Raw genomic sequence first — 26,965 nt, forward strand, 5'->3', positions numbered from 1 at the left:
GTTCAAGGCCATTCCACTGCTACATTACCCTTTTATGGCTGTTGAACATGAGGCCTGTTTGAGAGGTGACTGAGGGAGGCAGGACAACATTAAGTTTAAATGTCTATTTGCGCAGATGACAGAGTGCTAACTGTTAAAGGGTCCACTATTTGGATATACAGGTAGTTCAGAAAATCAAATCCCTCCACAGTGATTGTATGGTGTGTGACAGTCTAAAATTCAAATAGGGGGGGCCACACCAACTGCCAGCGATTCCTGGCCAGCGATGTTTGGCAGCATTTAGGGCGACAGTGTTGGTGTGGCTCCCAAATTTGAATTTTTGGACTGCACTGCAGCCCCAGCTCTGGAGCTGCCACTGTCTGTCACACACTTAGCACACAGTCACAGGGGAGGAACTTTCCAAACTCACTATACAAAGCTCTCTCTCCCTACCCAGTTATAGTAACCTTTTGGCTGTGTTGTCATTGCCTGGTGTTGTTATGGGAAACTGGTTAGACCACCCCAAATTTATAAGGTACAGCCCCAAACATTCAAATACTGCTTCCTGCACAAGACTCCTCTCATAGACACACATGACTAAAAAGCAAATCACTAATCTTGTACCTTCATCTAGTGGACAAGTACCATCATGCCCCTATCCCTCACCCATTTCATCATGGATAAGCACATGGCCAATGGTTTCCAATACAAGAATGGCTAATTAAATGGACACAGAAATTTTTGTAATTAATTAGGGAATTGTAGATTACTATATTAATAGAAACTGGAACTGGTGTTTTGTGGTACCCTATACTGGTTTGTGTTTAATGAAAGACAGGACGAGTGTGTGTGTGTTTATATACTTAAATAATCATAAGTTTTGTTTACAACAAACCGAACCTGATAGCCTTACTACCTTCAGTCCTATGAACATACATTTCTTCCTGCACCTGGACTTAACCTTTACCAGGAGTGCCCACATTCCAACATGTACACACACTGCTAGACCATTGCATATTACATTGGATGTGATATTTATTTTATTTTTATTATTGAACTTAATGCAACAAAATGGATTTGAAACAAGTAATTCTTACCAATGGCTTTCTTAACACTAAGAAGATAATCTTCTCTCATTTCCTCTGATAACAGGTCGATACTCTCTGTATAAACCTTTAAATGTTCTGGAACAAGTCTTAAAACATTCTTTAGCCACGAGTCTTCCATGGGTGCAACATGTTGTGTGTCAATTCCATGGTTAATGTAGTAATTGTACCTCTACATGAGACAATTAGAAAGTAGACAAAAACTTATACACACATTAACAATGTACTGAATGTCAAGCAACATTTCTAACAACAACAGGGACCCACACAGATTCATATACATCATATCAATTTTGGATGCCTGATGGCTGAGGGACATACATGATGAGGAGGACGCATAGCGAACCCCATGTGATTGCAAATGCATTGCTGATGCAGATATGTATTTGTTTGCTTGTACATATAATACGTATTTGTGTTTAGCATTTTTTTTCATATATGAGATGAAACGTTGTACCTACTACAATAGAGAGATTCTTCTGAATCCTACTGAACTCTAACAGTGAATATTTTTTTGCACGCAATAAAAAAAATAGTTAAAAACATAGGTGACATTTACATAACATAAAACCTGCTGTATATTCTACTGGTGCAGATTTGCATGCATCTTGCGATGGCTGAAACTTTACATATGCCTGTAATTGCGGCATATTACACATGATTTGAGACACAATTGCGTCCAGTACAGCATCAGTCCTTTGATGTTTTGAGAATTTTTGAATCCCGGAAAACCATGTAAACAAGATTCTTTAAGTGCAAAAAGCTCTACGCTTTTAACATGTTGTGTTAGCCAACTTTGTTTGATGAGAATCTTTCTGCACCAGTCTGACAGGTTTTTACATAATTACTATGTGCGGCTGTTAACATTTAGATGCTAGACTGGCTACGTGTTGGCAATATCCCTCTCGATAAAACCTTGCCAACACTAAGACTGCTTATACTAAAATTCAGATGCTTTGATTAGTTCTAACCTCACCACCTCATCTCCTTCTTGTATTTATTAGGTTTTCAAGAATGCATGCAATAGGTGTTCTGACCACATTTAAATGCACATAAGTCATACATGTCTACGCGCCCAGAAATATCTAGGAGACTCAAATATCTGGGGGAGTTCCCAAGGAATCCTGGGAGAGTAAACAATCCTCCTGGATCCTGCCCACCTCTCCCATCAAGTGTGTTGGGTCTGGATGATGCGATTTGCTGTAAACTGTATCATTAATTATGCATTTGTTGCACCTTGCCCACTCCATACTCTCTAGGACCTCCCTCTCTAAGTACTACATAAGCACTGTAAGAATAATGTACTAGTAACTAAATGACCTTGTTGTAAACTCCTAGCCTAGAGATGTGTCCTCATAAATCTATCCTTTTTGCGCCATATGGCACAAGATGCATAGTGCAACATAGACGCTCCATTTAATTTAGCATCTGTTCCATATTGTATCTGCATCCAAAGTCACTTATAGAGTCCTGGGCACCTAGGATTAGCAGTTTTGTCACAATGGAGTTGGTATAAAGTTGCAGATTAAGCACAACAATGCATAGTGCGATGCACGGTGTGGCTCACTCATATCGGCCCTCAGTCTTTTTTCCATTTTATCCAGGTTAATGTCCGAGTCGCACAAAGCTGCTTCATGCAATGTAGTAAGAATAGACGGTTTGCGCACACTAAGTAACCCGCTAAATGTACCAAGTGCTGCTAGCTTTATGAGGTGTTCCAGACCTCTCCAAATATATTGTGAAGAAAATTTTAAACTAAGCGATCTATGGTACTGCAATAAGTATTCTATTCACGTCCTAATATATGTCGTGGTCTATCTATAGAGGGTCCTAATGATTGTGTATAGTTCCTAGTAGGCTTATGTCAGGTAGGCAATACCTGTAGGCTGGATATTCCTTAATAATGCAAAAAGACCATAGAGCGCTTAGCTTAACATTTGCTTCATGCAATGCCAGTACCGGTATAAAGGGTACTCGTGCACTGTACTTTTGTTGCATCAGTGATGTGAATAAGATGTACATTGTTCACAAAACTGTGTAGCGGAAAGCATGATGAGGCTTAGTCGCAAACTCCGATGCATGTGAAACAGGGGCTATTTGGTCAACAAAAAAACAATCACATTTTTGTGCTCCAATGAGAGGATATTTTCTTATAGTTATACAATATAACAATATATTACATATAGAGTTACCCTCCTATTTGTGTTCCAAAATCCTGTTCTGATTCACACAATGTTTTCCAAAGGGTATGTATTGGGATAGCAAAATAGCTACTGACAGCCATTTCTATTCATGGTTCTTATGTGTGTATCAGACATGAAGTGATATACGAATGTGGAAAGCAGACAAGCCATAAATCCTTTAGGCGTTGTCGTTTGTGATGTACGCCAGCGTTAAGTTTTAGAAAGTCCTTATCAGTAGTTAACCAATAAAGTAGTTTGAAGTAGTTTTATCTCCATATTAGTAAGAGTTAGATGGACATGCAAGTAGGATACTATATAAAAGAAGAACACAGGAGATTCCAGTGGCCTGCCCTAAGCCTGTCCAGACTGCAGATGGTGGCCAGGAAATTGTTTGTTCCAGCTCTATTCTCGGAGACGAGGCTCCTGGATTGTGTAACCATTTATATTCCTAAGCCAAGTAACTATTATTCTGTTATATCTTCTTATTTGTTGTAATAAATTGTATCTTTTTTCAAGATACTGGTTTGTGTGGCTTAATTAACTTTCTGTATCCAAGAACCTTATTTAGTTCCACCGGGAACATTAAAGGGTATCTCTACCAGGATATGCAAAACAGAATAAAAATATAGAGAACTTATAGTGTAGTCAGTCCAAAAAGTTAATTCATATAGAGGACAGATCCACAGTTCCAACTATTAGATCAAGTGCTTCATGTGATCTGATCCAGACGAAAGGTCACCTGACATGTATAAAACAATAGAACTATTCTACTCACATCAGTGCTTACATATGTGTAGACAATCTGCTCATAGCCCTCGTGTATTCGTAAATGTATGATTACAACACCGCTCACTTGTGTTCATAGGAAAATATCACACTCACTTGTATGCTTACATTTAACAAGTATTGAAGTTTCCCATAAGGGTTTCTTTGCATCTCCTCCTGGGGTTCAAAATCTGAGATTTCTTCAAACTCAAAAAATTCCATATAGTATTAAAAGATATTTATTTGAATCCAAGAAAACAAAAAATGAAACTTAGTTGGGTAAATACAATGGGAAAAATATTTTTGAAACCTTCTTTCTCTCTACATAGTGAGCATGAAATCCAAACAGAATGATATCCATACAGATCTTAAATCAGCGGTTGCTATAGTGATGAAAAGTGTTACATAGGGGCCCCAATAGTCTCACCTTGCATCAGCAATCGCAAGTACCGAGCTTTCTTCAGGATAAAAACCTCACCACCAACGCGTTTCGACTGTTCCTAGTCTTTGTCAAGGAGGAGGTATACTAATCCTGATGTCCTTTTTATTCTGTGCTAAGCTCTTCCCCTTCAGTTAAGGTATGGGCTGTGCGTGTCTTTTATGAGCTCCCCTATTAGCCAACTTCGTTCAAGGGACTTATAGGGTCATGAAGACTGCCTGAATATTAGGCCATATTTGAATTAAAATGATAGTTTATTTAGAATAGGTTAAAATCATTACCTCCGATATCCTTGTGTCTCCGCGGTTACCATAGTAACCCGCGCTAGTGGCCAATCCTGAGGCTACATTAAAATCTTTACTAGAGCCCGTTATACTTGGGCTCTAGTGTGTGGAACGCATTCGCTCCTGGATTACGTTCCACACTCAGATGGAAGCAGCGTGCCTGATCATATTTCCAGGCTGATCGGCCTCTAGTGTTAGAATGACATGTATTTTGTTACTATGGAGACCCGGATATACCACAAACTTTTACATAAAATGAAAAGGTAGATACTATGATGCTTAAATAACATTAAAACCAGAATAAATGTAGGATAATAAAACAATATTCTATACAACCTCACATAAGAGTAAATGAATATCATATTTGATTAAACCTTAGCATTATTAAGACGGATTATATAAATATATTAATAATTATAAAAATAACAGTGCATATGGATAAAATCATAAAAACCACTTAATTTCGAAATCGGCATTAAGACCAAAAGGGACCAGGGTTTTGGCATCACGTATAAACTTAATTTAATTTTGAGCCAAATTAATGCTTACATCTTTTTTTCTCCAATGCCCTTCTATTTTTTTAATACCAATCATCTGTGTGATACAATTATAGAACATGTATGTGACTCTTTAAAATGGTTTGATAAATTGTTTGTCAAATTCTTTTTTAATATTTCTGCAATGTTCCCCCCATCTTTCACGTAAAGTCCTTGATGTTCTACCTATATATTGGAGGTTACAATTGCATTGGCTCAAGTATATGCAATTATTGCTGTTACAAGTGTGGTAGAGGCACTGGAGAAGTCTGGGATGGCATGTATGTGTGTCCCAGATTCCTATCATATGTGTTTTAAAAACCCCAGGAAAAGTCTGTTATGCCAAACAGACCAGAAGTGTCGGCTTTTGGTAAAAGCCGAATAATGGGTTCTAGGGGTGTGGATGTGAGGAGAAGCTCCATCCACAGGCCATTCCAGGTGTTGGGCCTTTCAGTCTGAGAGCAGGCTGATTAGTAGTTGCACCTGGAAGTGGCTCAGATAAGCTGTATTAAGTTTTGGTTCAGTGTCTCACATACACTGGGGGAGAACAGACACTGAAGTTTGTTCAGAGACACTGTGATATTAGGAAGTGCTGTGTTTGTGGTAAGGCAGTAGGCCCTGCCACTTGTAGAGAGGGAATTACCTGTCTAGTTAGTGCCCAGACGGGCTAGGATTTATTTATGTTTTGTTTATTTTGTTGTTTATATTGCACCATAAAACTGGTTCTGACCAGTTTGCATGAAAACCCTGGACTGGTGTGCTGTTTCCTGGCTGCTGTGTGTAAGGAGGTGTCCATCTACCCCAAGAGAGGGACCCCCTACCCTGACTATATCACACAAATTATAAATTCTCGTATTTTAAAAACTTTTCCATTTGATGTGGATTTAAAATCTAATACTTTATTCGGTGTTCCATAATGCAATCACCACACCTGTGGAAACCTTGTGTATTAATGCGTCCAGTTCTCTTTTCTGGTATTGCACTCTTGACTCATCAGCCAATTTTTTAAATTGTGTGCTTTTCTATAAACAAAAGATGGATGTTCAGGAATAATTTGTTTTAATATAGGATCCTTAGTTAAAATATGCCAGTGTTTTCTTATCACCTTTTCTATATTTTTATACTGCCCATTAAATTGAGTTATAAAAGGTAATATCTTATTTTTCGAGATATTGCTTTGCCCCTTGTATTTTAAGATTGGACCTATCCACATTTTCTATCTCTTCTACTACCTCTTCTATTTTATTCGTGGCATAGCCTTTTTCAACAAATCTTTCTTTCATTTCTTCTCACTCTCTGTATTTGACTTTTAGGGATACTTTTAAGCCATGTGGGGTCACAGGAATATATGTGTTATCATCTGTCAGCTCAATATAATTCTTAGTATGGATTTTATTCTCGCTTATATATATATATATATATATATATATATATATACACACACACACACATAAATGCAAAACATTTATTGTTTCTTTACTTTTTTCAAAAGTAAGGGCAATGTTATAAATATTATAATTGAGTTTCCCGCAAAATATGTTGAGATCACTCTCCTTGCAATGCCAAATGAACGCAATGTCATCAATATAACATTTCCAAAGTTTTATATTGGTTTGATTGATGTTATTGTTCCATACCTTAAAGGGGAGGGGCTTAGCACAGAATAAAAAGGACATCCGGATTAGTATACCTCCACCTAGGAACAGTCGAAACGCATTGGTGGTGAGGTTTTTATCCTAAAGAAAGCTCGGTACTTGCGATTGCTGATGCAAGGTGAGACTATTGGGGCCCCTATATATCACTTTTTCGTCATTCTGTTTGGATTTCATGCTCTTTATGTAGAGAGAAAGAAGGTTTCAAAAAAAATTTCCATTGTATTTACCCAACTAAGTTTCATTTTTTGTTTTCTTGGATTCAAATAAATATCTTTAAATACTATATGGAATTTTTTGAGTTTGAAGAAAATCTCCGATTTTGAACCCCAGGAGGAGATGTAAAGAAACCCTTATGGGAATCTAGAATACTTGTTAAATGTAAGCATACAAGTGAGTGTGATATTTTCCTATGAACACGAGTGAGAGGTGTTGTAATCATACATCTACGAATACACAAGGGCTAAAGATACTCTTATATGAACGGAATATCTTCACATATGTAAGCACTGATGTGAGCATCCAAATAGTTCTAATGTTTTATACATGTCGGGTGACCTTTCGTCTGGATCAGATCACATGAAGCACTTGAACTAATAGTTGGAACTGTGGCTCTATCCCCTATATGAATTAACTTTTTGGACTTACTACACTATAAGTTCTCTATATTGTTATTCTGTTTTGCATACCCTGGGAGAGATACCCTTTGGAAAACATTGTGTGAATCAGAACAGGATTTTGGAACACAAATAGGAGGGTAACTCTATATGTAATATATTGTTATATTGTATAACTATAAGAAAATATCCTCTCATTGGAGCGCGAAAATTGTTTTTTGTTGTTTGTATTTAAATCCAGTTTTTGATAACACTGGAATTAATTTTTAGCTGCTCCTTACTTGCGCTAAGGTTAGATATTTTTCTGTTGAATTCCGTAGGGGCTATTTGGTGTGGCTTGATAGGTGTATGTGAACACATATGTAAGTAGGTCACTATTGTAGTAGCACGTATGCTATGATATATGGAATTCATGAGAAATGTGACCTTTGTCCTCTGATATCACAAAATCATAGCTATACTGTGGTAAAAATTGTGCATGACTGTGTATAATATTTTTAAATGACAGGAACAGATGTAACTGGATGTGCTGCTGTGCCCTGTATACCACAAGTTCAACTCTGCCCCTTACCAAGAGATCTTTATCTAAACCAGTTGTTCCAGCGGATGAGATATTTTGATCAAGTAGAAAGGACTCCAGAGTAGCATCATCATTTTTCCTGAAAAACAAACACAAAGCAAATGATCAAACTTAGACTACTTTGTTGTAAGAGTAGCATGTATTAACATAAAATGGCAACTCCAAATGTTAATTCAAGAGGAAAGCAGCACAACTTTGCAGCATACATACCATTTGCATGGTATATTTGGAGACTCTTTCCAGAACTCATGTCCTATTCCTTATCAACAGCAATAAACTAGCAACCTCACACAGCAAGACCATAAAGCAGTCAATGTTTCTGTCCTTTTCAAACTTTTATGAAGACATTACGGCTATTTTCTAAAGTACGCAAATATTGTTACTATCTCCTTTACTAATATACTGGGATCATAATACTGTTGTTCAGTAATTTTGCACATTACAAAACATGTAATATAAATAAACACTAATTTCGTTAATCCATTCAAATATGAAACATTTCTATGGATCTATATAATACTTGAAAAGGTCATTTTTATAATTTCTGCATTTATGTAGTTTGGTAAATGTCACCAAGGATTTAGAAAACTGTTCAATTTTCTAAATTTCTAGAATAGATAGTATTTATCTGGCACTCAGCATTTTAATGTAGTTCCACATAATTAACGGTTCTACTGTTAGAGGTAAGAAAACATTTTCAATAAAAAGTACTTAATTAAAAAAAAAAAAAAAGAATATGAAACTCTTCTTGTCGCAGAGTATGTCCAACGGCCTGTGTGAAAAGTACAGACTCCTAAAGATGATCCCATCCACCTTGAATGCAATAAATCTGAGCCTTGTTTTTGGTGCTGGCAGAATGTAGCATGATATGTAGGTAACTGCAAACACTTAAACTCAAAGGGGTGAGTGGCATGTATGGTTTGAAGGCACTGCCCTTATTATTGTTATACTTTATTTTTAAAAATGCCAACATATTATACAGTGCTGTACTCTGAAGAGATCATGATAAAATAAATGACATACAATGACATGAAACAGTAAGTGAATGTGACACTGCCCAAATAATCTTACAATCTAGGCTGTGTGGGAAACAATTGAAACATGAGACACTGTAGAGCAGGGTATGCAGTCGGGAAGCCGGCGGACCTAATCCGGACAGCCGGCTTTCCGACTGTCATATCTCGGCAAGGGTCTAAAGACAGGCGTCGATATGCGGACGCCTGTCATTAGACATACGCTGGGAGCCCGACATCCCGATCGAAGGGACGCCGAGCGCGGATAGCCCCGGGGTGGGGGGGTGGGGAGGGTTAGGTTTAGGGTTCCCGGGGGGACTTAGGGTTAGGTTAGGTTTAGGCTAGGGGAAGGGGGGGTTAGCGTTAGGCACCCCCGGCGGGGACTAAGGGTTAGGCACCCCCCCGGGAGGTTAGGTTTATGCGGCGGGGAAGGGGGGTTAAGGTTAGGCACTTGGGGGAAGGTTAGGGTTAGGCACCCCTAAGGGAGGGTTAGGATTAGGGGGTAGAAATAGGTTAGTATATACTTACCTGGGGACGATCAGGATGTCCTCCTCTGCTGGGATGCCGCTGTCAGGATTCCAACCGCCGGGCATAAATCATACCGATTCTTAGAGCAGTGGTCTCCTACCTTAATTGGGGTGTGAGCTATTTGAGAAAAACGAAACCTCTTGAAGAGCTAAATTTTATTTTATATACAAAATTAGCTACAGAGCATGCATAAACACTTTTAAAATACTTATGTTGAGCACTATGTAGATGTAGAAGGAGATATAATATAATGGCACTCTTCAGATGAACTGCAGCCTCAAATCACTTACCCCGACCCAGGTGTATCAAATTCAGTTGACTCCTCCAGCTTGTCCCCTGCTGCTTCACGGTCTCTTTGCAACCTGTCTTCAAGCTGCACATGTGGAGCTTCAAGACAGGGGTCTAATTCAGAGCCGCTCTCGAGCTCACAGCGCTCGCAAGCGGCTCAATGTTTGGCCAGTGCGCATGTGACGCGTCCGGCGTGCGCATGCACGAGCCCTGCCGAGCGACTGAACTTCAGTCGCTACGGGGCTCACTACAAGACGGGGCAGCTGTCGATGGTGAGTGACAGCTCGCCCCGTTTTGCAGGCGGGTAGTGGGGGTGGCTGCACAAATGCAAGTGTTCCCTTAGGAACGCCTGGCATTTGTGGGAGGACCTACTGACATCACTACTGATGTCAGTAGTGGACTTCCTGCTCTATTAGAGCAGGAAGTCCACTAGGCCTTGCGGAAGCCTAGACCCTGCTACAGGGTCTTGTCGCAAGGCCGATGGTCGCGATGATCGCGACAGTCTCCAGGTCGCTCGCACAACCTGTGGGAGGTCTCCCACAGCTTTGCGAGCGCCAGGAGAGAAAGAAAAAAAAAATGCCCACAGACCCTGCGAGCTGCCTGCGGAAGCGAGCAGGTCTGAATCAGGGCCAGGATGCGAAGAGACAGTGAAGCAAAAGCAGCTTTACGGAAGTGATAATTAAATATAGGAGGCATGATGAATCCCTCCAATACTGGGTTTTAACTCTGAAGAAGCGGAAGCGGCTCCCTAGGGCAAATCGGAGAAGTGGACACACCAGGCCGACACAGAGAGCCTCTGCAGGAGAACTCCATGGTGTCCGGCCGAGAGACTTGCAGACCCAAAATTTAGTCAACAGTTTTAGCTGTGTGACAAGGTCACGGCTATGGAGGGCTCGCAGAGAGACCGGAGACCCAGGTCTGCAGCTCAGCAGGTGGTATATTGCCAGGAGAGTGGGTACCGTCCAGATGGTGAGTGGAGGGCTCATCTAAAGTGGGCTTAGGAGTGCCGTTAAGGGAGAGCTCACAGCAGCACATCTGCACGGCTCAAGTCAAACCACGCCCCCCAAAGTGCTCAGTCTCTTGCGATGCGGTCAGCATAGATCAGCAAGGCTGTTGGCTGTGTCCATCACGCATTGCCGCTATGCTTTGTCAGATGAGAGCCGTAAGGCAAGCTACCGCCATAAGGTGAGCTACCAAAATTACAACCGCGAGTTACCGGTAGCTCGCGAGCGACAGGTTGGCGACCACTGCTGTAGTGAAATATCAATTGTAGTTGGTAGTATGCAAAGTATGTAAAGTATGTACGGCTAGTGTAGATAGATAGAAGCATTTTTAGCCACCAATAACATAGCAGTCATTGGTGACTGCCATTCTGTAACACTCCGGTCGAGTTTTATTGTTGGAATATGGAAAAACAGTGGAAAGTAAAAAATAAAAAATGTACCAGTAGAATTCCAAAACACACACTCTTAAGCGCCTGATTAGCATATGGAGATACTGTATCAAACTTATTTCCCAATCTATGCAGCAGCTTTTTAATAGAGGTAATTGCCACACCTCTTAGCAGTAAGAGCCGAAAAAGAGAATAATAAAAAGCGCTGCTGATTGGAGACCCTTTAGCTTAATAATAATAATTACAATTTAATGTCACATACAAATGGCCATATATAAGTACACAAAAATACAAGACAATTTACATAAACGACAGTATATAAAATTGTTTTCTAAAATATCAGGTTAATATCTGAGCATATAATTATGCCAACACCTCCACATATGTTGCTGTATTGTGGAAGTGAATAATATACATATAAATAATACACATAAAACAGCTCCACAGACCACTGGTCGTTCCCCTGGCTTATGTCCCAGAAAAATAACACTTCAAGGTTCCAAGTGTATTTTAATCTACACCCTTTTTATTGGGTCAAGGCTAATTGTATAGCAGTACTTTGTGTCCTTGATGGTTGAGAGAGACTTGATCATAGATATGTGTAAATACACGATCTCATATATTTTCTGTCCATTTAATATTTGAAAACTTTCTCTTGGAGAGATAGGGATCTTCCCATCACTCTTAATGAGATATGGGGCCAAATGTAATAGGGTGAGAGTTTAGAAAATGTGAGAGTTTAGCAGTAAACTCTCACATTGGTTGAGTTTTATCTTCAAAATGGGAAAACATCTGAATGAGATTTTAAATCGTGAGAGTTTTTTAAGTCTAAAAAAACATGCAAGTTCGCTCTGTTACTTTGTTTTTGGACTCTATTACATTGGTAAAGTTTAAAAAGTGTCAGAAACTCTCACTTTTCTAAACTCTCACCCTATTACATTTGGCCCATAGTGTCCAGCCAGGTAGGCGTAATATCAGCTATCATTCATCCGCTTCCTCTGTCTGAGGAAGCCGCTGAGGAATACCACAAGGCGGGGAAACGCGTTACAGACTCCAGCTCCACATTATCATCCACCAATACAGGGCGCCCTGTTGGATCAGACTGTGAGTAATCTTAAAAACAACTAAAAACAACTCTCAGTGAATATCATTATCTGGGCAATAATAAGACTTTTGGCAATTATTACTGCATACAAAGCGGATGAATGATAGCTGATATTATGCCTACCTGGCTGGGACATAAGTCAGAGGAACGACCAGTGGTCTGTGGAGCAGTTTTATGTGTATTATTTATATGTATATTATTCACAATACAGCAACATATGTGGAGGTGTTGGTGGTCTGCTATATCTTGTGGCTGCTCTATAATTATATGCTCAGATATTAACCTGATATTTTAGAAAATTTTATATACTGTAGTTTATGTAAATTGTCTTGTATTTTTGTGTGTCCTTATATATGGCCATTTGTATGTGACATTAAATTGTATTTATTATTATTACGCTAAAGGGTCTCCAATCAGCAGCGCTTTTTATTATTCTCTTTTTCGGGCTCGTACCAGTAGAATTGACAATACAGTTAGCTGCTAGTAACTCTGACTGTCCTCCAGTATCTATCTCCTTCTTCTGTTTCTGGTAAAGACTATCGCTCATAGTCATCTGCCAGATTGCAGTAGCCTGGTAACTTACTTTTATATCATGCTTATTGCTTTTCATAGAGCCAGGACACTTGTTCCCCAATTTCATAGAAGTTGTGGTGGCAGATAACACCACATGGAGGCCGCATGATCAACAAAAGAGAGACAGAGATGGCAACAGCGATGACACTTGAACTTGCTGGGCCCAACAGCTGAACTGAAGCCATCTGAAACTGCCATCTCTATGCCCCTTGGCACACTGTATATGTATTGTGGCCTCTGACAAGGGGTTTCAACAGGACCCGCACAAGCACTTAAACCACCCTTAGAGGTGGCACCCTTTCCCGGGCTTACGCCCCACTACCACTGCATCTTACCTTTGCAGGAGGGAGGTATAAATCCACCTTAATTATTATATATAAAACACACTGTCTTTTAAAGATAGAAGAAGGGTGGCATCCTATGTCCCTCAGAAGTGGAGCTTTGCCAAATTCCTCACTGACAAAGGAGTTGCTGGTTGCTTCTCTTTCACAGAAGCTATTGCATTTTGTGGTGTGCTGTGGGGCATTAATTACACTGGATGAGTGTTTTAGAAATTAGTGCCCTAGAGATTCCAAAAATGGTGGTGAATTCCCTGCTTTTCAAGCTATACATTTGCAGTTGAGTACCACTGCAGGGTTGAGATGCCTAAAGGTTACAAAACAACATAATACAGACTCCAGTTTTCAGCATCAGTTTATGAGGAGGCATTCCTAGAGCTTTGATAAAAGTAAGTAATTCCAAGGATAGTTGGCCAAGTCTCCAACATTGGTTGCTGTGTCTACTGACTTGGATGTATTCTCCTCACCATGGCAATAGCATAGCAGGTACTCGTGTATTGCCATAGCATTGTCACTGTTTGGTATAGAAAATTTCATAATTTTTATTAAACTATTTAAGCCTAATTCTTATACTTTCCTTAATACACCATATAAAAGAATGGAGAGTTCAACAACAATCAGGCAAATATATTAATGACTATTTAATAACTGTTATTAATAACTGCTCTAGAAAACTGGAAGCCATGTGGTCTAAAATAAGCACTGCTCTGATTTATCAGGGTGTACCTACCTGCTAAACTGTATCTAACAGAAGATCCCACTTTCTGCCTTTTATAATTATCAACCCTGTGACACTCTCTCATTTGGAGCTCACTGTAGGGATTTGCACACCCCAGATAGAAGTAGCCATAGGGTCAGATGACTCTATGTTGAGTGTCTCTTTTTTTGAACTCTGGGATTTTAAGGCAATTTATCGTTATACCTCTGCATGTCCCTGATGCTTGAGACTTGCAGGGTTTATTTTTTGGGGCATTATGCAACACTTTATGTATATACTGTATATCAACTATGACATTATGTGGAATGTTGACTGGATTTATTTATTAGATAAGTCATTGCTATCTTATACGTTGATTAGATTACAGGTTGAGTCTCCCATATCCAGATATTCCGAATTACGGAATATTTTTAGTATGACTGAGATAGTGAAACCTTTGCTTTCTGATGGTTCAATGTACACAAACTTTTTTTAAAGCACAAAATCATTAAAATACAGTATAATATAACCTTCAGGCTGTGTGTATAAGGTGTATATGAAACATAAATGAATTTCATGTTTGTACACAAACTTTTTTTGATGCTCAAAATTATTAAAAATATTGTAGAAAATGACCTGTAGGCTGTGTGTATAAGGTGTATATAACACATAAATGCATTATGTGTTTAGATATGGGTCCCATACCCAAGATATTTCTTTATATTATGCAAATATTCCAAAATACGGAATATTCCGATATATCCAAAATACCCCTGGTCCCAAGCATTTTGGATATGGGAGACTCAACCTGTACTTACCAATTTACATATTTTCCTATACCACAGAATATTTTCAAACTCTCTCCCTTTATTACTTATTACTTCATTCTTTGTCACTTTTTGTATATAATTATTTGCCAGTCACTAGAGAGCTAAACACACAGGGCCTGATTCAGACCTGCTCGTAAGCGTCCGCACGCTCGCTCTGAGCGATGGTCGCACAACTGCGCATGCGTATGGGTCGCAATGTGCGTGCGGAAATCAGTCATTGCGGTCGGAAATCGTGCGCTCGTAAAACACAGAGGGGATGCTATTTTGAGTGACAGAATGTACCGTTTGTGGGTGGTAACAGGGGAAGGTGCTTGAAAACGGGGGAGTGGAGATCCGAACGCAGGCGTGCCCAACGGTCAAAAGGGCGTTTAATGGGAGTGCATAATTAGCAAAGGAGCGTCATCGATCACGTCACTTGGTTGTCTTTTAGCCTGAACTGCTCGCAGTGATTGCGGGAAGTAATTCGTACCGCAAGCGCTGCGAGCAGTTCAGATGCCGGTCGATGTTCCCGATTAATACAATAAAAACAGGAGATGACGTGATTTGCGAACGGCAAAGGGGCGTCTTGAAAAAATAACGAGTGCATTTAGCGGGCGCTCGCACAGACATAGAGGCGTCCTCACACCGCAAAGAGCGAGCGCTCAATTTAAATTAGGGATGAAAATCCGAACTCAGGCCCTGATTCAGAGCCAGACGCTCTGACCAGAGCGCTCACTCTGAATCAGGGCCCACCTCCATAATTATGGAGCGTCCTCCTGGACGCTCGTATAGCTGTGGGTCACCACCCACAGCATATACGAGCGTGCAGGTTGATGGTCGCGATGGTCTTGACCATCGCGACCATCGCCACTGCGAGCCGAAGCCTGCGGTTGAGTTTCTCAACCTCAAGGCCCGGAGTGATTTTAGCTCTATCAGAGCCAAAATCACTCCCACTGACATCACTAGTGATGTCAGTGGGGCCGGCTTCTGACGGTAGGCGTTCCCTTGGGAACGCCCCCGTCTGGGAGGCACGCCCCCGGCACGCCCACCAAAGGGGGCGTGCTGTCAATAAACATCGACAGCACGCCCCCTTTGATCAGACACAGCGAGCGAAGTAAAGTCCTTCGCTCGTCGCGTCTCGCGCATGCGCACGACGGAGCTCCCTCCGTCGTGCGCATGCGCAGTGCACACCATCGACCCACTTGCGAGCGGACAGCCGCTCGCGAGTGGGTCTGAATCAGGCCCTCAGCGTGCAAACTCGAACCTATCCGAGCCTGCACATCCCTAATTTAAATATCCGGCACTTTTTTGAGAGCGAGCGGCCGCAAATAGCGTCCGGGTCTGAATCAGGCCCACAGTTCACAGATCCTTGCACTTCATCCATTCCACATTTTGGAAATATATCCATCCTTCTTTTTTTCTGGAGTTTCTCCCAGATAATCAACAATATAATAAGTAATTTATTATGTACGTGTCTATAAAACTATATTCAAAAAAACAGTCCTTTTCAAGACCATTCACTGTTAAAGCACACCAAAGACTTAAGCTGGCCACACATATAAAGATTATCTGTCCAACCAGCTAACTAGTTGATTGGTTGGAATGAAAATCTGGTAAGGTATGAAAGCAAATGACAATCAGCAATTTGGTCCCAAACGCCGGAAAATGGACAAAAACTGTTGTTTGTTAAATGTTTGATCTAAACAATTTGTTCAAACTTGTCTGAACGACCATTTTCATCTGTTTTCTGGCATTTAGGAGCAAATTGCTGATCATCATTTACTCCCGTACGTTACCAGATTTTCATTCCAACCAATCAAACTAGTTGGCTGGTTGGACAGATGATCTTTAGATGTGTGGCCAACTTAAGTTTCAGAATAGCCATGCCACAAAAAAAAAAAAAAAATTCAGTCTGGGTTGCAGCTCCTCAGCTACTAGAAGTAAAATAGAGGCAAAACATGAGGACGTACAAGCAGATGTCAAAGGATCAATGGAATGGGGTTATAGCAGGGGCGTATCTATAATGGGTGCAGGGTGTGCGGTGCACAAGGGCCCCTGGGTCCAGGGGGGCCCGCACCGAACACCCTGCACCCATATTATCTAATACTTACCTCTCCCGAGGTCTCAGCACTGCACAAAACGCCGGAAAATGGCCGCTGCAGCCATTTCTCATCACTCATGAGCTCCACCTTCCGGCTCCCACAGTGGGTAGTGGGAGAAACGTCATGACGTGCAGAGCGGGCTGGGAGGACGAAGGAGCGGACAGCGGCGGGTGAGGGAGCAGGGATTCAGGTGTTTTGTGTGTGTGTGTGTGTGTGTGTCTGTCTTTATCCTTATATATGTAAGTGCCACTGGCACTGCATAGGAGGGGGCACTGCATTGGGGGGACTACTACTGGGGGTACTATATAAGGGGCTCTACTAAGGGCACTGCATAGGGGAGACCACTACTGGGAGCACTGCATAGGTGGCACTACCACTGGGGGCACTATATAAGGGGCACTACTGGGGCAGTGCCTAGGGGGGACAACTACTGGGGGCACTGCATAGGGGGGACTACTATTGGGGGCACTATATAAGGGGCACTGCATAGGGAGATAGGGGGGACTACTACTGGGGGCACTATATAAGGGGCACTACTGGGGGCACTGCATAGGGTGTGGACTACTACTGGAGGCACTACATATGGGGGACCACTACTGGGGGCACTGGAAAGGGGGGATTACTACTTGGGGCACTGCTTAGGGGACTACCACTGGGGGCACTATATAAGGGGCACTGCATAGGGGGGACTACTACTGGGGGCACTGTATAAGGGGCACTGCACAGGGGGACCACTACTGGGACCACTAATGGGGGCACTGCATAGTGGGACCACTACTAGTGGCACTGTCATGGAATGAGGAACTTGGAGTTGTGTAACCGAACTGAGGTGTTGGACAGAGACACCTGGATCAGTAGTTGGTTTGAAACTGGACGGATTAATACAATTTCTGCTCATACAGTTTAAATAAAAAGATTGTAGTGTAAGATGAATTACTAGAGTCCTCTGAGCAGAAATAACGCAACTAGAAGATGCTGAATAAGATTGTAGGGGAAAGTCTCTAATTAGTCGTTGAACTTGGAAAAGGAACTGTAGACTTGGAACTTGAATTATTTTGATCTCCGGACTGGAGTATCGTGGACTGAACTGAAGAACTTGGATTTGACTCCGGGCTGGAGTACTGTGGATTGAACTGAAGAATTGGAATTGTCTCCGGACTGGAGTACTGTGGATTGAACTGAAGAACTTGGATTTGCTTTGTTGTGCTGGAAAGCATAGGTTTCACACCAGGAGCTCAGGAACATAGGTCATGCTGCAGCAATGGACATTGTTGTACTGGCAACCAGCATGTGTTACAGTGAGGTCCTTTATAGCACCAGGCTGGAGCGGATTGCCTGAGGCAACTAGGGACTGCTGCTGACTGGATGCATCGGTATCACCTGACCTGGCCCAAGATGGCTTCGCCCAGGTCCTGGAGAGTTTGAATGCTGGACCGCCGCGCGCACAGGGATCTGCGGCAGCGGGACACAGGCAACAGTGGGGATGTTGCAGCCGATCCTCCAACAGAGGCCCTGCACCAGAGATCACCAGAGTAGCAGGCAGATAGCACGGCAGAGTGCGACGGCACAGATGCACAGGAAGGTACAAGGGTCTGGGGCGGAGGTTTCTGGCACGGTTTGTGACAGGCACTGTATAAGAGGATATTACTGGGGGCACTATAGAAGGGGCACTATATAAGGGCCACTGCATAAGGGGCACTACTGGGGACACTGCATAAGGGGCACTGTATAAAGGTGCATTACTGGGAGCATTGTATAAGGGGCACTGCTCCTGGGGACATTGCATAAGGGGCACTACTATAGTGGGCATTGAAAGAGGGACACTACTACTTGGGGCATTAAGGTGCATATGGAATCTAAAGGAATGTTCCCAGAGTGACGAGAAACGGTGTGTAATATTTACACGCCCCATTTTCCTGTGGCCACGCCCCTTGTGGCATGTGACCACGCCCACTTTCCCAGCACACAGACACAGCCATGGCCAGACATTTTGAGAATGACACAAGTATTGTTTTTCACAAAGTTTGCTGCTTCAGAGTTTTTAGACCTTTTTGTCAGAAGTTACTATGGTATACTGAAGGAAAATTACTAGCATTTCATAAGTGTTAAAGGCTTTTATTGAGAATTACATTAAGTTTATGCAAAGAGTCAATATTTGCAGTGGTGACCCTTCTTTTTCAAGACCTCTACAAATTGCCCCGGCATGCTGTCAAGCAACTTCCATCAGTCCTGTGTCATGCCAACAGTAAAGCATCCTGAGACCATTCTTATGTGGGGTTGCTTCTCAGCCAAGGGAGTGGGATCACTCACAATTTTGCCTAAGAACACAGCCATGAATAAAGCATGGTACCAAAACATCCTCCAAAAGCAACTTCTCCCAACCATCCAAGAACAGTTTGGTGACGAACAATGTCTTTTCCAGCATGATGGAGCACCTTGCCATAAGGTCAAAGTGATAACTAAGTGGCTCAGGGAACAAAACATTGAAATTTTGGGTCCATGGCCAGGAAACTCCCCAGACCTTAATCCCATTGAGAACTTGTGGTCAATCCTCATGAGAAGGGTGGACAAACAAAAACCCACAAATGCTGACAAACTCCAAGCATTGATTAAGCAAGAATGGGCAGCCATCAGTCAGTATGTGGCCCAAAATTTGATTGACAGCATGCCAGGACGAATTGCAGAGGTCTTGAAAAAGAAGGGTCAACACTGCAAATATTGACTCTCTACATAAACTTAATGTAATTGTCAATAAAAGCCCTTGACACTTATGAAATGCTTGTAATTTTACTTCAGAATACCATAGTACCATATGACAAAAGGTCTAAAAACACAAGCCGCAAACTTTGTGAAAACCAATACTTGTGTCATTCTCAAAACTTTTGGCCATGGCTGTACTTGGGGGAGGGGGGGGGTCAAGGCTCCAATTCTTAACCTGCACTGGGCTCCAAATACTCTAGCTACGCTACAGGAAAGCAGTATTTAACCTTCAAAGAAGAATTTAATAGAATTATAAACATGTGAAATGAATTTGTAAATGTTTGCCATGCTAATTTATGAACAGTGTTCGGTCATACCTGGAGAAGTTATTGTTGATTTTGTTTTGTCCCATACGTGACGTCACATATGGGATAGAGATAACATTCTTTCACTAACATTTTAAACCCAACTACAGTTATCTGGTGCAAATAATGAGATATCTCCTTCCCACAACTGAATTGGCTATATACATTCAACTACATAAGCTACTCCAACCAATAGCTTACTTGCAAAACAAATTTTATTTGCTCAGATTCGACTAAAAAAGAAAAATACACGATGTTAGTGTTTTTTTATACACTTTATTGCGAGATTACCAAGACTAACAATATTGTGATAAACAAATAAGTCATTGGGAGCGATGGACCATCTTCCGAGTTCAACAAGAAGTATACAAGACGCTTCAAATTCTATCACATAGGTATAACAAAAATTAGCACCTCCCCAACTGTTCAGCAGGTGGAGAGAACTACAAACTTCACTCCTGATCAGTGGGTAGTAGTGAAATATGATGAGAAAGTATCCAGGAGAAATTATAAAGGTCATGTCTCAAGATCAACTCCAAGTCACCATCATGGTTCCAACTGGTGTCACTGGTCATTACAAATGGCCACAACCCCAGGACTGTGGGCCTGATCAGCACAGGCACGCCTCCGTTCGCCCCCACCACCCCCCGTCACCACCCACAAACAGCACTTCCTGTCAATCATTATCTGAAGGGGTCTGCGTACATGCCGCGTGTAGTCTGGCGTATGCTTACTCCATCGCACTGGCTAGTTCGCGCGCAGTGCGATGCATACACATGCACAGTACAAAACCATCTGCCAAGTGTGTGTGTTCTCTCCTGTGCGTTGCTTGCTGAATCAGGCCCTGCATCCCGTACAGTTATGAGGTGAAATTATTTTCTCTTCCCATTGTAGTGAACAGAAAACTGTTCAAGTACAGGGAATTTATAAATCAGTTAAAAAATTACTTCATAATTATCATATTTAATGCTTATTATAATTTGTAATATTACCTCAAGTATCATTTTTTATTTCTCTTGTGTAATATATTACAAATACTCACCTTTTTCTATATAATTAGTTAATTTGTGTGAATTATTACTAAGTTAGTTGTCTGCAATGTTTCTTTAGCCAATAAATATTGTTTTTAATCAATAATAGGCATAGTTTTAAGCTGTCCATCCACTATACAGTTTTCTGTAAGATATCATCTGGCTGGTTGGACTGAAAACCTGGTAATGTATGGGAGCAAATGACAGTCGATCATATGGTTTTAAATACTGAAAAAAGGAAAAAAATTTTTCAAATGTGTGTGTTTTAACCAATTTATCTGAACAACCATTTTTAGCTATTTTCCAGTGTTTGTGAGCAAACGGACGATTGTCATTTACTCCCATACATTACCAGGTTTTCATTCCAACCAGCCAGATATCTGACAGATAATTGTATAGTGTATGGCCAACTTTACTTATGGTCATTTTACCAAATAGTGCAAGAGTCAGATGGATCATTATCACTTCACAAATTGTATAAGTGTAAGCATTTAAATAATGTTATATGTTTTTATTTCAATGAAACATCTACTAAGATTGTGTTTGTCCATGATCTGTATCTGTTAAATGATAGAAGTTGTCTATTAACCAACGCTGTGATAGACTAAATGACCTCAAATATAAAAAATTAAATAAAAATGTAACTTACATTAGAATTCCAACAAGAGCACTCCTGAACTGTTCCCGATTTCTCTTTGGGTGAGAATAACTGCTTTGTGTAATTACAGAGGAAGGTCCAGCAGAGAAATGATCATATTTTGGCGATTTACCCTTTGGAAAGCTTGTATTCACGATTTTGCTTTTCTTGTGTTGTGGTATGACAAAAAGTCCTAAAATATAAATCACATGAAGCTTTTCACATTTCACAATATATAAATAGTACAGTAAATAATTTTTTAGTTCTGAAAGACCTAGGGCGAGTGGTGGGCCCACAATATAAACATTGAATGGCTTGTTGGCGGGCTGTGGAGATATATATCCACATACATATATATATATATATATATATATATATACACGCATTAGTAAAAATGGCGATTAAATTCAGTGCAATCTGAATAGCGCCGGGATGGATTTCCCGGCGCTATTCTATTCTATGCTGAGCAGCAATTTTCAAATAGTGCCTCAGATTCTCAACTGGATAGAAATCTAGAATGGAACTTGGCCATTGTAGTGACCATCTATTTGTGGTTCAATCACACCAGTGTTGCTCTGGCCAAGTTGGATACGGGGTGGCGGCGCTCATGGTCCAGGCGGTCAGAGTCCAGACGCTGGCATTCAGGCAGGGGTAGGAGACAGACACCTGTCGGTAAGTATGCTAGCCCTGCCCCTAAACCTAACCATCCCTACATGCGGACTAAACCTATCCCCCCCCCATGGTCTAATCCTTACCCTCCCCCTAGTGCCTAACCCTAAAATAACCCTCCCTCTAATGCCTAACCCTAACCATCCTCCTAGTGCCTAACCCTGCCCCTAACCCCAACACTTACAGTCTGGATGCCGGCAGTCGGGATGCCAGTGCTGGGATTCAAACTGGTGTCAGGATTGCGCTCGGGCATTCTGAGTGCTGGCATCCCAACAGCGGGGATATCAACTACATCCCCCCTGGCCTTGTGCTTGGGATCATTGTTCTGCTGAAAGACGAACTTTTGCCAAAGCTTTGGTTTTCTAGCAGGCTGTCTTGTCATATCTCCCGGCATTTTGCACCATTTGTCGATCCTTCAATTTTTACAAGCTGCCCATATATAAAGGGAAGATGGGTATCTTGTCAATGCGCTAACCTGCTTCCTACCCACCTCTCAGGGTATAAATAGAGTAACACCACACTCAACAGAAGTCGTAAACAGAAAGAATCACCCTGGCCATGAGATGGTGCTGGTATAACTGGTATCACTGACAAATTTGACAAAATGAATATGAACAAATAAATAAAATACTTAATCCTTTAAAAAGATTTTCAATAGTGTATCTGAGAATATTTATCTTCCGGTTGTATTTGATAGATCCATTTGTTTCTCTCAAATTCATGTATGAAAATATCATGGAAAAAGAAAAAGTCATATGAAATACATGTACATTAAACATTTTTTAACATTTTTGGCCCCAAAAAAAGATTGCCTACCCCACTCACAGTGCAGTCAGTGACCAGCGTTGTGTCGTTTGGACTTGAGATGAGGGGGTGGGGCCAGTGCTGTGTGGGTGTGGTCTACACAGGGTGTGTGCCTGTGCCGTGGGGTCCGGCTAACTCCACAAAGGGCATAGCTAGCACCTACCTTTAACCACTTTGTAGTGCAGCTACCGCAAAAATAATAATGTTTTTTTTGTGTGTGTGACATGGTATGAACTGTATTGTTTACGAGTGCTAGAATAGTTGAAGTTATTAAAAAAGAAAAAATTTCCACTGTTGCCATATTTTTTTTATAAGTGTTCCTGCCACATCTCTATCCACTGTAGTAAATCAATAAATAAACAGCCTTCTTAGCTGTAGCCTTTTTAAAAAAAATAAAATAAATAGATGCATTCACAAAACTGGATCAGAACAGCAATGCTGGGTACCAGTGATCACGGTGAGCAAAAAAAATATTGTGGGTCCCAGAGACCCCTCACTTTAAAATATTGGGGTCCTACTCCACAGTTTCTGGGTCTCATCACATATTATGGCGGGTGAGGACACGCAACAGTTGGGACATTGCTGGGGGCAGGTAGCAGTTGGGGTAGAGCTGTAGTATAGGCAGGGAGAAGTGGGGGTAGAGGGGTGCCATGGGTAGGGAGGGGTAGGTGCAGACAGCAGTTGTGACAGTGCTGGGGGCAAGGAGGGAGCTAGGGGCAGACAGTGCTAGGAAGGGAACAAGGGTAGAAAGCAGCTGGAGCAGTACTGGGGGGCAAGGAGGGGGTTCGAGGCATGCAGTACTGGAGGTATGGAGTGTGCAAAGGTACATAGTAGCTGGGGCAGTACTGGGGGCAAGGAGGCGATAATGTGAGCGGCGGGACCCAGCGGGTTGCATACACACTTGCCTGTGCCGGCTGCGATGGAACAGCGGGGGCCACGCTGCATTCGGCAGCAAGGCCCCCGCTGACGATATCACCCGTCGTACCTGACCTGCATGCAGGTCCGGCAAGCATTGTCGCTGACGGCGCATGGGAGTGCCCATCGTCAGCGACATAGTTGGTACACACTGCCTGATGTGGATGATATGTCGTCTGATCCGTCAGATCGGATAACATATCGTCTAGTGTGTACCTGGCTTAAGAGTTGCCTACTATGTTTTAGAAGCCATCAGAAATATTCTATAGTTGCTGTTACCTATACACATCCATAGCACCACTACAGGGATGCTGAGGAACCATTGCTGCCCACACGATACACTGATAGAGGGAAGCCAGAAGGACCATGTTCTGACTGCTCACAGTGAGGAGGGAATGCATACACTCACCCATAGCAGGAGGTGTTGATGATCTTCCAGAAGTGCTCCCTCTCCAGCCTCTCCTCCTCCTCTGGGCTCTTGCGCTGCCTCTGCTCGGTGTGGGGGGCTATGAGCCGGACTCCCTGTGGTCGCCTTGCTGCGCTCCGCTCCCAGCTCTCAACTGCTTCAACGGTGAGTGGCCGCCTTGGGAGCAGGGGGAGGCGCTGCTTCTGCTCCCGGCAATGGGCGAGGCCTGGCGGTCCCAGGACTGAGCAGCCTGATTGGGTGAGGATCCCTTACACTGACTACTACCACCTAGTGCAGGAAGAACACTCCCCATTGTCCAAATTTCATAGGGAAATTAAACTGTGAGCTTAAAACTAATTAAAAAAAAAGTGTACTTGTGCCAACTCCTTTTCTCTTCACTATGCTCCTCCAGTCATCAGGCGGCTGCAGTGAGTGTAGGTTCATTCAGACAAGGGGAATTGGTAGGGCTTCATGTCGGTGGGGGCGGTGCTTGGGGCACCCGGCGGGAACTACAGAGCTTCGGTAAGGGGTTGAATAGCCAGAGCTTCAGGAGGCCAGAGGGATTGGGCTAGGCTTAGCAAAATAAGTGGGTGGAGCCATGGTTTATAGGGCAGAGCTTAAGACAGCCGCAAAAGAGTGGGAGGGGCTTCGGGAATCCGGTAGTGAGAGTCACAGTGATGCTTTTGAATTGGCCAGGGGTGTTGTATAGACGGCCGCTGGTGGTGACAGGAAAACATTTTTTTTCTGTCAACACCATCTGCAGGGGATCCTGTGGGCCTATTTTCAATGGGGGTGGGGAGCTGTAGCTCCACCAGCTCCATTGTTAATCCGGCCCTGAGTGCAGTGCAGGACTAGTAAGCACATAAAGGTTTCTTATCCACACAAATCTCTGGTCTCCACAGAAACGCATATGGGGCACCCCAAAGTAGACAAAAATAAAGGTGGGCGTACATTGCTCACATAGGTAGGTGCATTATTTTTCACACCAAGGTATCTTTTCAGGTGTTCCTCCTCTTAAATTCAGGCTGTATCTCTATATCACATTTAAAGTTATATATGTTTATTACCATCTACTCCAAGTTTGTTGGCCAGTACTGTGCGTTCATGATATCTGTTATTTTATTTTCTCAATAACTACTGAATACTTACAGAGCTGTTGTTTTTTCCTTTTATATGCCCCAATATATTTATTGTGGGGTGAGGGATAATACCTCCTTTAACAGGAGGAACACCTGAAAAGATACCTTGGTGTGAAAAATAATGCACCTACCTATGTGAGCAGCGTACGCCCACCTTTATTTTTGTCTACTTTGGGGTGCCCATATGTGTTTCTGTGGAGACCTGAGATTTGGGTGGAAAAGAAACCTCTATGTGCTTACTACTGATCCACTGCACTGTGAATGGGGTAGGCAATCTTTCCTTCGGTCCAGAAACACAAACATTTGATTTACATGTAATTCATATGAATTTATATTTTATGTGACGAGTTCCCATTTCTGATCTTTTTCCATGCTATTTTCATACATGAATTTGGGAGAAACAGTGGATCTAACAAATAATACCGGAAGATCAATATTGTGACATACACTATTGGAAATCTCTGCTTGAAATGATTAAGTAATTGTTATTTATTTGTTCATATTCATTTTGTCATATATATCAGTGATACCAATTATACCAGCACCATCTCATATCCATGGTGATTCCTTCTAGTTACAAGATGCCCAGTCCGCACTGAAGAAGAGCATCCCCACAACATGATGTCCCCACCCTGCTTACTGTTGGGATGGGGTTTGCTGAGAAATAGGCAGTGTTAAGTTTTCGACACAAAAATCTTTTTTGAATTGAAGCCAAAAAGCTCCACTTTTGTCTCATCTGACCATAACATTTTGTCCCATACTTTAGCTGGGTCACTCTGATGTTTTGTAACAAACTATATACAAGTAGGAAAAGATGCACATGGTTAAAAAAAAAAAACTTTTATTATTTTTAATTAATAATAAGAATAATAAAATAATTAGAATAATAAAATCAGCGAATTAGAACTGAAAATAATAGTGTGTAAAGATGTGAAAAAAGTGTAAAGATTACTGTGCACACTGCAAATTGCTCCTATGTATCCTTGTAGTGATTACTTAGTAAGAAAGGGAGGGGGGTTGTTATTAACCCTACACTTCACATAAATGTATCTATCTTGAAGAGTAAATACATATGAAGTTGGACCACTACAGTGTATAGGAATATTGTGCCCTCTAATGCTTCAATTATTTTGGTAGGCGCATCCATTTAAATATATGAGAACCCTGTTTTAAACAAGTAAATTTCCAACTGGATTAAGCGTGGCCTCTAATGTAATTACCACTTCCAGATTCATTTAGGGAGTATATTAAAAAACAAAAAGGTGCCGACACTGTGGGACTATTGGGTACCTTTAGAAAAAAAAAGCACTAC

The 26,965-nt window shown here is 41.7% G+C and overlaps 1 protein-coding gene across 1 annotated transcript in view; it reads right to left on the bottom strand.

Moving 5' to 3' along the window:
- DNAH7 (dynein axonemal heavy chain 7) overlaps positions 1 to 26,965 on the bottom strand; it is a 482,851-nt gene that overhangs the window by 448,877 nt on the left and 7,009 nt on the right. The window contains exons 2-4 of the mRNA XM_088451023.1: positions 21,733 to 21,913; positions 8,133 to 8,220; positions 1,077 to 1,257 (exon numbers count right to left, since the gene is read on the bottom strand). Coding sequence (XP_088307149.1) covers positions 1,077 to 1,257; positions 8,133 to 8,220; positions 21,733 to 21,913 — 450 coding nt within the window. The remainder of the gene's footprint in view (positions 1 to 1,076; positions 1,258 to 8,132; positions 8,221 to 21,732; positions 21,914 to 26,965) is intronic.

This window comes from Taudactylus pleione, unplaced genomic scaffold (genome assembly GCF_031769625.1).
Source record: "Taudactylus pleione unplaced genomic scaffold, aTauple2 ptg000536l, whole genome shotgun sequence".
Taxonomy (NCBI): domain Eukaryota; kingdom Metazoa; phylum Chordata; class Amphibia; order Anura; family Myobatrachidae; genus Taudactylus; species Taudactylus pleione.